The 17210-nt window shown below is 35.9% G+C and overlaps 1 protein-coding gene across 1 annotated transcript in view; it reads right to left on the bottom strand.

The window, feature by feature from the left end:
• DNAH7 (dynein axonemal heavy chain 7) overlaps nt 1–17210 on the bottom strand; it is a 243597-nt gene that overhangs the window by 212742 nt on the left and 13645 nt on the right. Inside the window, exons 7-10 of the mRNA XM_035008349.1 lie at nt 16015–16195; nt 14236–14311; nt 12236–12361; nt 7061–7180 (exon numbers count right to left, since the gene is read on the bottom strand). Of these exons, the coding sequence (XP_034864240.1) occupies nt 7061–7180; nt 12236–12361; nt 14236–14311; nt 16015–16195 (503 nt within the window). The remainder of the gene's footprint in view (nt 1–7060; nt 7181–12235; nt 12362–14235; nt 14312–16014; nt 16196–17210) is intronic.

Genomic DNA, 17210 nt, shown 5'->3' with positions numbered 1-17210 from the left:
AATACTCCCAGTGAATCACGCCTTTTACATTAAGCATCAACAGTAACTTCTGGACATCCAAAGGTCTTCATTGAGAGCTCTATGGCTAACTGACATTATCCACCCTCTGAACTGTAAGCACTAGCATATTTCACTTTTTCTAGGAAAAGAAATTTTAATCACGGCCAGTAGAAGATGACTCAACAATGTGATGCTGTGAGGAAAAGAAAACAAACATAAATCTAACTCCTGAAACTATGCTTTCTGTACTTTTTGAATAAAAATTTATTGGATATTACAAAATACTACTCACCAGTCTCCAAAATGTTCTTTAGGGAATGGATTTGTTAGTTTAAAGCTAAAATGTAAATAGCTGATTAAACCAAGAGAGCACTTACTTGGTTTAACCCACTTGGTACTTTAAGCTATTCTGTTTCACAATGACTTGAAAGCAAGACAAATCAATAAAATCAAGTGTATTATTTTCTTATTTCCCTTAATGTGAAATCCTGAAAGAATGGCTGATTTAAAACAAAGTTTCAAATGTGTATGTATCCTTGTAATAAAAGGAAAACAGTAAATTCACATATAGATACATAATAAGTCAAGTTTTCAGTTTATAAAACCACTAACACCACAAAATTAAGGAATACTGATACCTCTTTCATAAGAGATAATATATTTTTTAAAAAACAGAGTCCATATACTTTCAGGAGTTGCCTGAATGCTTCAAGGAAGATCTAAATTTTAAATATATGTATTCATTTAACAAATATGTGTTTAGTGTCTATGTGCTAGGAACAGTGTCATGGGAGATATAAAAAGATATGACATCACCCCTTATTTCTTATAATAACAAAGGCAATGTGTCACAGCAGAAAAACAGTCTTAAAGTCAAAGAATTGTGATATAATTTTCCATTTACGTAATAGAGAAGGGTTTTAGAATGAAAATGACAATTTCATTGAAGGATGGAAATGAAATGAGAAGGACCGGGAGGAAAGGATCTTAAGTAGAAGTAGGATAATAAGAAAAAATAGGTGGGGAAGTGGGGCTAATTTATCTAATCATTTCATCGTCTATAATAGAGATAATAGAGAGATTTCTTCCTAGAAAATAGGAAGAAATAAGTGGGAGAAAGTCTGTGAGGACTTCTGCAGAACTTGGGAGCTAAACACAGTAAGTTGGGACGGCCTCACTCTCTAAAATGAAGCCATGGCAGATCTTTCTGCAGTAAGGTGTCATTGTTGAAGTAATAGATAAAGGACAAGTAACACATACTAGGTAGAGAACGGCAATGCTAGATTAAGAAAGGGCACTGAGAAACTTCCAGTTGTTCAGACAAGAGATGGAATAAGTTGGGGCTATAGAACTGGAAAAAGGACAAGTGAAGTAAATATGTTTTAAAAATTATTCATTGTCCCAAAGATATTTACAGGGCTCCCTATTATACACAAAACACTTAGTACAAAATATTACTCAGTTTTCAAAGTGCTTATTAAGGCTGATGGGGGGAGGAAAAGACAAACACATAAATACATATTCTAAAAGGAAGGAATTATGAGAATAAAGAGTCGGAGGTATTCAGAAGGAAAAGATCATTTTTTAAGAGGTAACAATAGAGATTTCATAGAAGAAGGGTGATTTGAGCTGGGTACTGAAGGACAGAAGAGAGGCTTCTCCAGTGATGAGCTGCATCAAGCACTGTAAATAGTGTGAATCATAATATTTTGCTGATAGTATTCAAGAGGTTTTTGTTCTGTTTAATATCCTTAACCTCTGATTCAATTTGATATAATTATGTGTGCAAAGATGGTAATGCTAAGAGTCACAGAGTTTAAGAGGAAAACTAAACAACTTTCAAATTTTCCTAGAATTCCCATCCCACAAATAAAAACAAATAAGGAGTAACTAATTATTTTAAAAGTCAATAATTGGTTAAAAAAAAGAGACTTTACCCACTGAATACTTAACAGTTACAGACTAGTTTTAGAAGTTATGTCCTGTTTAATTTAACATGACTATTTCTCCAGACATGGCCCAAGGTGAAAGTCTTTTCAGACCTGAGAATGGAAGAGATAGATTAGGTCCAAGTTGCAGAAGACCTTAAAAGGCAGGTTAAGAAATGGTGACTTATTTTGTCAACAAAAGGGAAGCACTGAATTAGGGGTTAAGATTCACCTGGCAGTGGTTTGTAGGCTACATGGAAGGCTAAAAGAGCCTGCCAAGGGTAGTTGCAGTGGGAATAAGGAGAAAGGAGTACACATGGAAGAGGCTTCTGAGAGAAGATCAAGAATAGTTGATGGTCCGGGGCGCCTGGGTGGCTCAGTCGTTAAGCGTCTGCCTTCGGCTCAGGTCATGATCCCAGGGTCCTGGGATCGAGCCCCGCATCGGGCTCCCTGCTCCGCGGGAAGCCTGCTTCTCCCTCTCCCACTCCCCCTGTTTGTGTTCCCTCTCTCACGCTGTCTCTCTCTGTCAAATAAATAAATAAAATCTTTAAAAAAAAAAAAAAAAGAATAGTTGATGGTCCTAAGTCTAAAAAAATATAAAAGGATTGAGATCATAAAAAAAAAAAATCATAAATCAGTAGCAGAAGGACACTCTGGCAATTTATAAATACATAGAAATTAAGCAACACAGTCCGAAATGGCCAGTCAGTCAAAAAGGAAATCACAAGGGAAATCCAAAAATAATTTGAGATGAATGAAAATGAAAACATCATTTACCAAAACTCACAGAACACAAAAAAAGCAGTGACCAGAGCGAAATTTACAGCTGTCAATACCTATATTAAAAATTAAAAATATCTTAACTCAATAACTTACAATTCCACTAGAAACTGGAAAAAGAGAAAACTAAACTCAAAACAAGGAGAAAGGAAGAAATAAAGATTTGAGTGGGAAAAAAATCAGAGAATAAAAAAATAGAGAAAATCAACAGACCCAAAATTTGGTTTTTTAAAAGACCAGAAAAATTGACAAGCCTGTAGCTAAACTGATCAAGATAAAAAAGAAAGAAGACTCAAATTATTAAAATCAGGAATGAGAAAGAGGACATAAACACTCACCTTACAGAAATTTAAGAAAATAAAAAGGTCTTTAATAAGCAATCATAAGCCAACAAATTAATCTAGCAAATTCCTAGAAAGATACAAACTACCAAAACTGACTCAAAAAGAATTAGAAAACATGAATAGAGCTATAATAAGACGCTGAGCTAATAATCAGAAAATTTTCCAAAAATAAAAAGACCAGGACCCAGGAGAAGAAGGCTTCACTAGTAGGTCCTACAGAACACTTAAAGAAGAACTAACACCAATTCTTCACAAACTCTGCCCAAAAAGAGAGAGGGAGAGAGAGAAAGGAATGCTTCCTAACTCATTCTATGAGGCCAGTATTTTCATACCAAAACAAAGATATCACAAGAAAAAGAAAACTACAGGCCAAAGTCCCTTAGGCATGTACACACAAAAATCCTCAACAAAGTTCTAGCAAACTGAATCCAGCAGCATATAAAAAGAATTATACTCCATGGTCAAGTGGGATTTATCTCAGGAATGAAAGATTAGTTCAGTATATTAAAACCAATGTAATATATTAATAAAGTAGAAAAACCCATTATGATCTCAGCTGCAAACAACAACAACAAAAAACAATCTGGCAGCAAAATCTGCACCATTGTATGATAAAAACAATCAAGAAACTAAGAATGAAAGGGAAATTCATCAACCTAATAAAGGGAAAATATACAGCTAAAACTAAATGCTGAAAGACTGAAAGCCTTCCCCTAACATCAGGAACAAAACAAGGATGTTCACCCCTGCCACTTCTTTTCAACACTGTACTGGAGATTCTAACCAAAGCAATTAGGCAAGGACAAGAAAAAGAAATGCAGATAAGAAATGAAGAAGTAGAACTATCTCTATTTGCAGATAACACAATCTTATATAAAAAAAGAAGATATAAAGGTTACACACAAAAGAAACTATTGGTGCTAATAAACAAGTTTAGCAAAGTTGCAGGATACAAGGTCAATATACAAAAAATAATTAGACTTTATCAAAATTAAAAATATTTGTGCCTCAGGGTGCCTGGGTGGCTCAGTCAGTTAAACATCCAACTCTTGATCTCAGCTCAAGTCTTGATCCCAGGGTCATGAGTTCAAGCCCCATGTTGGGTTCCAGGAGCCAACTTAAAAAAAAAAAAATTGTGCCTCAAATTTGTGCCTATCAAGAAAATGAAAGGATCAACCACATAATGGGAGAAATATTTGCAAATCATATAACTGAGGGTTTGATATCCAGAATATATAAAGAACTCTTATAATTCAACAATAAAAAGACAGATCACTCAATACAAAGGGAGCAATGATCTGAATAGACATTTATCCAAACAAGATAAATACATGGACAATAAGCATTTGAAAAGATGCTCAACATAATTAGTCATTAGGGAAATGCAAATCAAAACCACAATAAGATAGAACTTCACATCTACTAGGATGACTATATATAATCAGAAAGATGCATAATAACAAGTGTTGACAAGGATGTAGAGAAATTGGAACCCTCAAACATTGTTGGTAGGAACGTAAAATCTAACAGACCTTTGGGAAACACTGTGACAGTTCCTCAAAAAGTTAAACATAGAGTTATTATATAACCCAGCAATTCTACTCTTAGGTATATACCCAAGAGTACTGAAAACATGTTTATACAAATGTTCATAGCAGCATTATTCCTAATAGACAAAAAATAGCAACAACACAAATGTCCATGAATGGATAAACAAAATGTGTTAGATCCATACAATGAAATATTACTTGGCCATGAGAAGGAATAAAGTATTGATATATGCTATAACATGGATGAACCTTGAAAACATCATGCTTAGTATAAGAAGCCAGACATAACTGGATACATATTATATTATGCCACAGAGATGAAATATTCAGAATGAGGACAGAAATTGTATTAGTGACTGTCAGGGCATGTGGGAGGGGGAATGGGGAGTGACTGGTAACAGATAAAGTGTTTCTTTTGGGGGTGACAGAACTAGTGGTGATTATTGCAAAACCTTGTGAATATATTATAAGTCACTCAAATGTACACAAGAAAGTGGTGATTTTATGGTAAGTAAATTATACCTCAATGTAAAAAAATAGTTAGCAATACACTGTAATCAGTGTATTGGCTGGAGGCAGGCTAAGGGTGATAAAGATGCAGATAATAAGCAACAGACAGAAAAAGTCACAAAGTTTTCAACTTGGCCTGGGAATGGTCCAGAACAGGAAGAGTAGCAGGTTTAGAAGAAAGAACAAGCACTGTTATGGAGATGCTGATATTCAGATGCTGACATGACATTCAACTGGAGATACACAGTATAAAATTAGTAATAAGGGCCTAGAGCTCAAAAAACATAAGATCTTGAGGCAGATGAGACAGATGAAATCATGACATTGTCAAGAATATAAAGAAGACAAACAAGAGCAAACACCTGAGAGGCCCCCACTCTTGGGAATAGTAAGAACAAGTACAGCTAGGAGAAAAAAAAAAACACAAAAACAGAGGCACAGGGACATAGAAAAACAGGCTTCCAGAAGGCAGGGGTGATAAACCACAGCAACTGCTGAATAGAAGCAGAGAATGAGTACTGAGAGAAGGTATTTGTGTTTGGAGTAGATATCATAATAATTTGCTAACTGTTTCTCCACTGTGGTAAGCTGATGTTCTACCTTTTAGCCATGATAAACACATTCCGGTTCACTGTTTAAAGAATGGTCAGAGTGTTCTCCCCTTAGAATCAATCAGGAAGCATCAAGAGCTACAGCAAGTCAATCTTCAACTCTCCACAGAAGTCTTCAGTAAAGGTTTTATTCTGCTCTGTACTTTGATGCCCAATTTAACAAAATTTACAGTGGTAATGTATTCCTGGACTATAACCCAAAGTTACAGATCAAGAAAATTTGTTTCATGCCCTTAAGAAGTAATCAGAGGGGGAGACGAACCATGAGAGACTATGGACTCTGAGAAACAAACTGAAGGTTCTAGAGGGGAGGGGGGTGGGGGGATGGGTTAGCCTGGTGATGGGTATTAAAGAGGGCACATTCTGCATGGAGCACTGGATGTTATGCGCAAACAATGAATCATGGAACACTACATCAAAAACTAATGTGTAATGTATGGATTAACATAACATAATAATAATAATAATAATAATAATAAAATAATAATAATAATAAAATAAATAAATGAGGTCATTTTCTTCTCTGTGATTAATTATGGGGTTTCATTCTATAGCTTTCATCTATTTATGTTAACTAAATACTAATATTAAATAAAATTCTAAAGTTCAAGTAATTTCAGACAAAGAATTTGATTCTAAAATATTGGAGAAGAAAAGAAAAGAAAGATTCAGTCTTAAACTATCAGAATATATCTCTAAGTAATTTTTGGAAATCATGAAACCATGCTGGAGTTTCATGCCCCCTGCTACCTGCAATTTGAGCTAATTTTAATGTCCTATTTATAATAACTTAATAACCCATGATAGAGACATTTTCCTGTATTGTTTCAGAGTATATTGTCTGGCACCTACATAAGTAATTATTACATATGACTATTCCATTTTTAAGGGTCGATCCAAGATATTTAATTATTATTTGACAAGTCTAACCTCTCAATGTGATTGTAAGCTCCTTTAAAGAATATCCTTCATCCCCCAACCAAAAGCAAAATGAAAGAGGTACAGTGCCTTAAATGTATTAATAGATGTCAAATATATAGTAAATGGATTAGTTGATGATCATTCCCCCCATGTATTCAACCCCATTCTCAGAGCAGAAGTAGAAACCAGACATTGAGAGAAAAAAAACTACCATTTTTGTTTCTGCACAATCTATGCTGTGTAGAACATCTAGATAGACAGTACAGACCAATTCAGTTAAAGACACTGTATTTAATTCTTGAACAGAAGTAATTACCAACTTGTTAAAATGGGATTTTCTAAATGCAGTTAAAATAGAGTTCCCCACCAATAACATTTTTAAATTTGTTTTCCTCCATGAAGTTTCAGAACTTTACATTTTAAGTAGAGTCTCTTTAGCAGATTCCATGTGTTTCATGACAATGGTCTGAAATATTGACAGCTCTAAGGCATCCTGGCGATTATGAAATTCTTCTACATCAACTAAACGTAATTTTCTGCAAGACATAAAAATAAACAATAATTAAGGCAGGAGATTTTTTTTTGCATTTAATATTTTTGTTAACTGAACTCCTCAAAAATATGACATTCCTAGGTTTTATCATTAAAATTTGTGTTTAATAAAATCAAATATTTAAGAACATGAGATTTTTAAAATTTTAATTTTTAAAATAATCAAAGTAATAAAATTTGATAAGAACACAATATAAGATTATGAAATGTTACTGTGAAGTAGAACAGAGTTGAAATAACTGGGATTTGATATAAAATTCAGACTGATTTTTGTTTTCTTTTTTTTTTTTTTAAAGATTTTATTTATTTATTTGAGAAAGAGAGAATGAGAGAGAGAAAGCACATGAGAGGGGGGAGGGTCAGAGGGAGAAGCAGACTCCCTGCCGAGCAGGGAGCCCGATGCGGGACTCGATCCCGGGACTCCAGGATCATGACCTGAGCCGAAGGCAGTGGCTTAACCAACTGAGCCACCCAGGCGCCCCGGACTGATTTTTGTTTTCAAATTGGAACGGTTACAACAGGAAAAGAGGTAAAGCTCAAAGCTTAAGAAATCCCGCTACTCCTGAAACAAAAATTGTACCCACTCTGAAAAGAAAACCACCTTGCATTTTAAGGAGCCATGGAGTGGGGGAATTCTCACACCTAATTAACACCTACTGTATCAAAATCTTTTGATCCTGTGTGGTTTTGACTTTTTTTATTATGTTCAGTTAGCCAACATATAGTACATCATTAGTTTTTGAGGTAGTGTTCAACGATTCATTATTTGCATGTAACACCCAGTGCTCATCACAACACGTGCTCTCCTTAATACCCATCACCCGGTTACCCCATCCCCCTACCCCCTCCCTTCTGTAACCCTCAGTTTGTTTCCTGGAGTCCAGAGTCTCTCATGGTTTGTCTCCCTTACGACCTTTTTTTTTTTTAAGAAACCACAGTGCTTCCTCTAGTCAACAGCTTTCCATACAACTCCTTTTCTGACTACAATGCTATGGATCTTTGTTATATACATGATTTACACATTTAAGAAGTTTCTGTTGGGGGCTCCATGCTGGATGTGGAGCCTACTTTAAAAAAAAAAAAAAATTCTGTTGGGGAAACTGGACAGCCACATGCAAAAGAATGAAACTGAACCCCTATCTTATACCATACACAACAATTATCTCAAAATGGATTAAAGACAGGAATGTAAGACCTGAAACCATAAAACTCCTAGAAAAAAACATTGGTATGCTCCAGGACATGAGTATTGGCAATGATTTTTTTGGATCTGATGCCAAAAGCCAAGGCAACAAAAGCAAAAAATGAACAAGTGGGTCTACATCAAACTACAATGCTTCTGCACAACAAAATTCAACCATTAACAAAATGAAAAGGTGATCTATTGAATGGGAGAAAATATTTATTTGCAAACCTTTTACTGATAAGGGGTTAATATCAAAAATTTATAAAGAACACATACAACTCAATAGAAAAAAATCTGATTAAAAATGGGCAGAGGATCTGAATAGACATTCTTCCAAAGAAGACATACAGATGGCTAACAGGTGAAAACATGTTCACATTACTAATCATGAGGGAAATACAAATCAAACCGCAATGAGATTATCACCTCACACCTGTTAGAAGGGATATTAAAAAAGGATAGGAAATAACAAGTGTTCGTGAGAATGTGGACAAAAGAGAATCCTTGTGCACTGTTGGTGGAAATGTAAATTGGTGCAGCCACTATGGAAAACAATATGGAGGTTCTTCAAAAAATAAAGAATAAAACTACCAGATTATTACCCAGCAATTCTACTTCTGGATATTTATCTGAAGAAAATGAAAACACTAATTCAAAAACATACATGCACCTCCATGTTCATTGCATTATTTATAATAGCCAAAACATGGAAACAACCTAAATGTCCATTGATGGATAAAGAAATGTGGTATATATATACACAATGGAATATTATTCAGCCATAAAACAGAATGAAATCTTGTCATTTGAGACACCATGGATGGCCCCTAAGGCATTATGCTAAGTGAAGTGTGACATAGAAAGACAAATACCTTTATAATCTCCTACGTGCAATCTAAAACAACAACAAAAACTGAGCTCATGGATATGGAGAACAGATTGATGGTTGCCTGAGGGAGGGGATGGAGGGTGGGTAACATAAGGCTTCACTTTCTTAGACATCTTCCTTTTATCTTTATTTTTTTAAGATTTTATTTGTCAGAGAGAAAGAGCACAAGCAGGGGGAGCGGCAGGCAGAGGGAGAAGCAGGCTCCCCGCTGAGCAAGGAGGCCTATGAGGGACTCGATTCTAGGACCCCGGGATCCTGACCTGAGCCAATGGCAGACACTTAACTGACTGAGCCACCCCGGTGTCCCGACATCTTCCTTTTATATTCAACTACTGTAATTCGTAGCCTGTGGTAATTTCCACATATATGTACACACACGCTATACACGCATCTTCATATATACACACTATTTTTCAAGCAAAAATACCTGTATGCTGTGTAGCTTGTGACTGTATTACAGATGCTATCTCTGACATTCAGTGGTCTCTGTCAATCTAACTACTGAAGAACATGAACTTGCACATTCCCATCTCCAAACATCCCCTTCAGGTTTCCACACTCACGCATTTGTGCAGTCATTCAGATGACTTTTGCATTACCATTCCCCAGCCCACTGCCACACATAGAGATGTTCCATATTTTCAAGACCTGCTGAGATTCAGGACAAACTGTCACCTACAGGAAGGATGCCCTTTATGTTCAATGCTGGCTCTTACTCCGAGGGGCAGTACTCTTGACTGCCCGCCCCATTCAACATTCACATAAAGTAAAAATGACTCATGTCTACAAGGGCAACTTTGGAGTTGGTGGAGTCCTCTTCCTACCCACAGACTGCAAAGCTTCTTTCTCATTTGTCTTCACCCCAGATGCCCTGAGGTTTGCCTTCAGTTGCTACTACTAATACTTCTGCCACTATGACCATGGGCACCAAGTTTGGACACATCCATTGTTGACTGTTTTTTGAGTTCAACTTTGTTCCCTTTTTCTTCCCCTTCCTCCTCTCATTTTCTTGTCTCTTGCCTCCTGACATGGTCCAACAAAGTCTAGCCCTTTATGGATGATACTAGGCACTGTAGCCTCATCCCCCAGCATCCAACGCAGTGTGTCCTGGCAGTTCCAAAGATATCCATATCTGTGAATGGATATAAAATAAAACAACTCTGGTGGTGTTGTAAAAATGAAATGTACCACTGTATGCAAACATCCTTTGTAAGAGTGATACTACATAGTATGACCTCATGACTGCATGCAAAATTAAATCATGGGTCTTGTCAGGAGAGGGATATTCAAAAGAGAAGAAATGAGAAGAACACGGGCAAGGAGATAGCCTCTTCCTATTCCAGAAGCCAAATTCAAGCAAAGAAATCTACATTATACAACAGAAAGCTGAAAGATGTTCTTTCTAACAGTATGCAGTCTGACGAACAAAAGCCATTTTTATGCTATGTATATGTGTGCATGTGTGTGGATACATATATGTATTTGATAATATGAGCACAAAGAAAAATAAGGAAAGATATCCCACTAGATGGTTATCATGGGTCTTTGGCTGCGCTGGTGGAAAGGAGGACAGAGATGAGGAAAAGAAAGGCTGGTGGAAGTCAGGCAAAGTAAGACTAGACTTAAATGTTTATATGATCACATTTACATGTTTATATAAAGTTACATATGTAGCTGCATATTTAATTAAAATTTGTTTTTAAAAAGGCAGACAGGGACAGAGTGAGGGAGGCAAGAGGCCTTGGACAGCACAGGTCATTCTACCTGTGGGAAAACAGAGTCCCAGCAAGGACAAGGGGTGAACAGAGAGCCTATAATCAGATGGTGGCAGAGCCCAGGCAAGGAGCTCGGCTTCCTGCAGCGGACATCAGGGGTAGGGCTAGAAGTGGCAGGCTAAAGATCCTAACTCTGGAAGGAGTTCAGAGAAGTTGGTTAGGGAGGTGCCCCTAGTGCATGTCCTGGGGTTTCCCAGGGTGGGGCCAACAACTGCCTTCCGGCACGGTCACAGCTCTTAGCACCGCTCTAAAGACAGCCAATTTCCTTTTGCTGGTTTTGGGAGGCAGAAAAATGTGCTCACTTGCTGTGCCCTCCTGCCTGCAGAACAACACATGCGGTAGAAACCAGGAGACCCTGGAGAGCGGGTCACTTGTCACCGGAGCTGCAGCTGTGGGGATTGAAAAGGCTGGGGCAGGGCTGGTAAGACCACCTGAGAGACAAGGTGCCTCCTCTAGCATAAGGCAGGACTGATTGGGGTTTTGAGGTTCCTGAAGGGAGGCCTTGTATAAGAAAAATAAATATAAATCTGTATTACTTTTGCACATTTTATAAAACCTGTGTCCCCAGGTGCATGTTGCTAGGATGCTCCCCGTGCCTTGGAAGAGGTCATGCAAGGGTGGAGGGAATATGAAGCAGGAACTTCTAAACTGTGTGATCAAATGGCCTCAGCCTGAGAAGCAAGCATGTCAGCTCCACGGCGCCCACCAGCATCCACATGCAGCTGTGCCGAGCACTTGCTACGTGTAGCGATACCGTCCCCGCTGTGACAGTGTCCAGGAGGTGATGCATAACCTCCAGCTGTCACCCAGGAACTTTAACTCATGCCATTCAGGTAGACTATGTTTCCTAGGTTCCTACACCATCTAGATGATTGTAGCAGCTAATGGTCCGTGGGATTTAAAATAAAGCATGACACTTCAGCCCCTTAACTGTGATTACCCCTTAAAGTCTGTGTAGTAATGAGGTATGGGATGTGTGGGGCATAGTTGGGTTAGGGGTCAAAGGCAACGTTCATGATTTACTCTACCTCTACATTGCTGATTTAAAACCATGTTTGAATACTGATGGTAAGTTTGTAGTTATTTCTTTTTATTTGCAGTTAAAATAGTAAAAGAAATCATTGAGGTGGGACAAAATAGCTTTTATCGCCCTTTTAAAAAGAAGCTTGAGAAGGCCAGAAATACTCACTTAAAAGTACTGTGCCATAAATCTAGCACAGCCAACATTGTGGGGTTCATTGTGTTCAAGTGATCCTTAATATAATTGCTTGCAGCTAAAAAAGATTTCCTCCAAGGTTTTGGAAGAACTTCCATTCTGAAAACAAAGAAAAAATAATCAGCTATCTCTAAAAATCAGAAGAAAGTATTGTTACAGTGTACTTTTTGAGTAATAATGGTTTCTTTTTTTTCTTTAGAGAGAGAGAGTGGGGAAAGAGGGGCAGAAGGAGAGAGAGAACCTTAAGCAGGCTCCACACCCAGTACAGAGCCCTGGGACTTGGGACTCAGTCTCACAACCCTGAGATCCTGACCTGAGCTGAAATCAAGAGTGGGTCGCTTAACCCACTGAAGCACCCAGGCACCCCAATAATGGTTTCATTTTAATAAAAAATATTATGTATCTCTTACAGTAAAAACAAAACACATAATTATGTATTAAGATACATGAAGGCCATACTTTCTATGGTCTAAGTCATATAATTTCAGAATAATTAACACATATGAAATTATACTTGAATCTTTTTTTTTTAAGATTGATTTATTTGAGAGAGAGCAAGCGCACAATCAGGGGGAAGGGGCAAAGGGAGAGGGAGAAGCAGATTCTCCACTGATCAGGGAGCCCCACACAGAGCTCAATCCCAGGACCACAAGAGCATGACCTGAACTGAAGGAAGAAGCTCAACTAACTGAGCTAACCAGCACCCCTGAATCTTTTTTTAAATTTTATTTATTTAAATAATCTCTACACCCAACATGGGGGCTCAAACTCACAACCCCAAGGTCAAGAGTCACATGCTCTTCCGACTAAGCCAGCCAGGTGCCCCATAGACTTGAATCATAAGGTAATTATTTTTCCTTTAAATACTTGATCAAGTTCACAAATAACTTGAAATGATCAAATAGAAACAGTAACCAGCTTTTTTTCATATACATCTTGAAAGACTTAATTTCAATACACAAAATGTTTAAATTTGGGTGTTTGGTTTTTTTTTTAAACATTTTAAAAATATGGTCCAGGCTGCCTGTGGAAATCCCCTTCAACTTAACTTCTGTTAACTTCTGTTAACTTCAAACTTATTTGAAGACATTTACTCTGTAACTTCTATGACTTAAATAGTCATCCTTAATACATTAAAAATATGCCATTTTCATCTTTCAGCGTATATTTAAACATTTACATTTTATGCATACAATTTTTTTATTGTCATGATTTTAAACACTTAATCTTGCTTTATTATATAATAAGCTTAACTCAGTTTTTCAATTGTAGTCATACCACTTTTACAATTACAAAAGATGATTTTTGTCTCTTCCCAGGAGAAAAGCTATTCTCCACATAAGATATGTTGGAAATGACTGCATAATTTTTTCTTGCAATTATAGGAAAACAATCTGAGGCACTTTTAAATAATATGAAAGAAGCAAAACTGAATTATTTACTAAATCATAAAAATATAAGTTCTATTCTTCAAACTATTTAAGAGACTTATTCCTAAATGTTAATTATTTAGGGAAAATATATAGCAAGTGTATTTTTCTATTACGTGTCCTATATTTTAATCTATGTAATTATATTCTATATTCTATATTCTATATACACACATATTTTCTGCAATGTTCCCAGTATGATTTTGTGCATTCCAATTGCCATCAAGCTCTTATATCCCTATTATATCTGAAGCCTGTGGTAGTAGCCATCGAAATACAAAGATCTGTATCAGGTTCTTTCACCAGGGTACTTATGTTTTAACCACATAGGTCTCCATATGTCTATCCATCCATCTACCCATAGATTTGTAAACAGAACGTATTAGGGCTTAAATACATAAACATAATATGAATAATCAGTTGTATATATGAAGTATGTAAGTCAAAGATATATATATGACAAATATAACCAGTGTATAAATATATACACATACACAGGAACAGTCATATAATCAATATTCTTAGAGAAACTTGGTCACTTACTCTGCACGATGGGGTAGAATTTCATCTGTTTTTTTATCATCTTCTTTTTCCCTAGGATCTTTCAAAACAAAATCAACTAAAAGAAAATTGAAAAGTTCTGATAAATATCCTTATATCAATTATGGCATATTCCAAGCAATTGCAAAACTAATTCCACTAAAAGGAATTATTTAAATTATGTTATTTAAAATAATGGAGCCATTTGTGCATGTATGACAATAAAAATACTTAAGGAAAACCTATGATGTCTGTGTCTTTGAGAGTTTATGTTCCCTCTCTTAACAACAGGTCCCTATTATTTCATTTGAAAGTAATAATTGGTTTCAAAATTACATTTTCCTTCCTAGCTATTCTACCAAAAGTAGTATCCATTGAAGGCCAGCAATACAGAATCATAGTAGTTTCCTTTCACTGAGGAAACTTACATACTGTTTTGTTTTCTTTTAAGTTGCATATAACAATCCTGTTATAAAATCAGTAAAGAGAGCTACTTCTGCTTCTATCTTCTGTGGCCATTAATTCACAGTTAATTCTAATTTTCCTACCTTTAAGATGCTCTTTCTAAAATACCAATGCGTTAACATCCATCTGTTTAAAATCCTTTGGTGGCTCTGCTTTAACTATGAATGCTTTAAAAAGGCATAGAAGGCCCTTCAGATTCTGTCCTCTTCCCAAATGCACCCTATGCTTTGGACGTCACGGCTGCTTGCAAGCCTGAAGAGCCTTTCACGCATGTCTGCCACAGTTCACACCATTTTCTCAGTGAGAGCACTCCCTTGTGTTCGGTTTGTGTTTCAAGATGGTTCAGGCATGTCCAGAGTTCTTCCTACCAACTCAGGCACGAGCGTCTCTCCCTTACAACATGTCCTCCATTTCCCTCCTTATTGAGCCTACTGCTCTACTTTGTAATTAGTAATTTGTCCCTCTCCATCATTTCAACAATGAACTCCTTGGGAGCAAAGATTTGACTTTTCATTTTTACATTACCAGGACACTCAATAAGATTCTTAAATATGGTAAATGCCCTCCTACCCAAAAGGTCCCCAGACAACTCCAAAACACGAGGATTTCTCCAGCTTTGGACACAGCATCAATTGTATCAGTTTTACAATTAATTGGAGAACTTCTTTTAAAAGTATAGATTCAAAGGCCCTGCCTCCAGAGATTTTAATTCAGATAGATTCAGAAATCAGTATGTGAAAAATGATTCAGATGATTAGTCAGTCTTACAATCCAGTGGTCTATACCAGGAATCAGCAAACTTTTTATGTAAAGGGCTTGAATATAAATATCTTCAATTTTATGAACTACAAGGTCTCCATCACAAGTAGTCATCTCTGCTCTTATAGATCCAAAGCAGCCACAAACCATGTGCAAATGAATGCGTAGGACTGTATTCCAATAAAATTTATTTACAAAAACAGGCAGTGAGCCAGAATGGACCTGCGAGCTGTAGTTTGTCAACCTTTGGTCCATAACAACAATTTTTAATTAATCACCTTCTAATTTATGTTATCAATAATATTAATGTTAATTAAATAATTAAATTTTAGAATTTCTTCAGTTCTGTCCTTTACTGAGTGGATATAGCCCTACCAAAAAAAAAAAAAAAAAGATGGAGTTTAAATTTTTTTTGCTGTACTTAATGAAACTTGCCTAAGATCTTAAGCAATTAAATAGAAATGCAAAAAGCAGAATAAATGTAATAATTTTAAGTGTAGGTACTAACATTCAATTAATAAGACACATTCAAATTAGAAAACAAAAATACTGATTTACCTATGGATTTTTTTACACTAAGATGATAATCTTCTCTCATTTCATCAGATAATGCAAGTATGCTGTTGGTGAGGACTTTCAGATGTTGGGGGACTAAATTCAATACATGTTCTAGCCAAGAATCTTCCATTGGGGCTACATGGTCTGTATCAATTCCGTGGTGAATATAATAGTAATATCTCTGCATAAAGAAGATGGAGAAATATAGATGGGTTTAGTCCTATAATGAAAGAAGTGTGTTCATCAAAAATAAAACTACTGAGCAAAAATCAAAGTTTTAGGCAAACAAAGTATTTACAAATCATAAAAAAGTATTTTGTGTAATTCATGGAGGAATTGAGATCCCCTAAATTAAAAAAAATATATAGGGCATTTCATGAAGATTAAAGCTCTTATCTCAGTTCATAACTACAATGTAAAATATCAAGTTATATTACCAAATATGATGTACTAAGAAAAACACATGCTGAAGCAGAATTTAGTGCTTTATAAATGTGTGAAAATGTGGTAAATTAGTTTTTGTCCTTTTATTATTGATAATCAAGTCGATCTTACAAGCTGCAAGTGAATCAATATCTCTACACATTAAGCTTAGAAATCTATGGCAGGATTTAGGAAATTTCCAGTTGGCCAATTAATAGTCCATATTATAATTTTACAGCTGCTATTAAATGTATACATAAATATTCATTTTAAGACATGATAGTATTTCTCTAACAATAGACATTTAACTTTGATATATTTTCATAAATTTTTACATGTCACTTTTAGAAAAATTTTAAACATCCAAGTAGTTTTTCCAAATACTTTCAAATTAGTGTCTTTGATATTTACATTTTTAGAAATTCTCCTGTATTTGAAAACTAGGTTATATTTCTAAAGTAAGTTAATATACTTTGTAAAGTGTACATTATATAAGATAGTTTCTCATAGAAGAATAAAGACACATAAAAGTTATACAGGACTGAGGCTCATTCTAACAAAGGGAGCAGGTAAATGAGATTCTTTTGTTGTGGTCTTAGATGGCAAGGGAGAGAATGATTTCCCCCATTAATCCCATAGAGCAATTTTGTGGAACTCCGTATTTACTCCTATGCCCACAGAGTTCCACAAGAGAGGAGCACAGAGTAAGCTCAAAGGTTTAAAAGCATCTTCAAGTGCTTCTTTTACATTCAAGTATACTGACAAAAGAGACA

This window comes from Mirounga leonina, unplaced genomic scaffold (assembly GCF_011800145.1).
Source record: "Mirounga leonina isolate KUSES-001 unplaced genomic scaffold, KU_Mleo_1.0 Mir_151, whole genome shotgun sequence".
Taxonomy (NCBI): Eukaryota; Metazoa; Chordata; class Mammalia; order Carnivora; family Phocidae; genus Mirounga; species Mirounga leonina.
The sequence above is the reverse complement of the archived record's forward strand: the minus strand, read 5'-3'. Positions and strand labels throughout refer to the sequence as shown.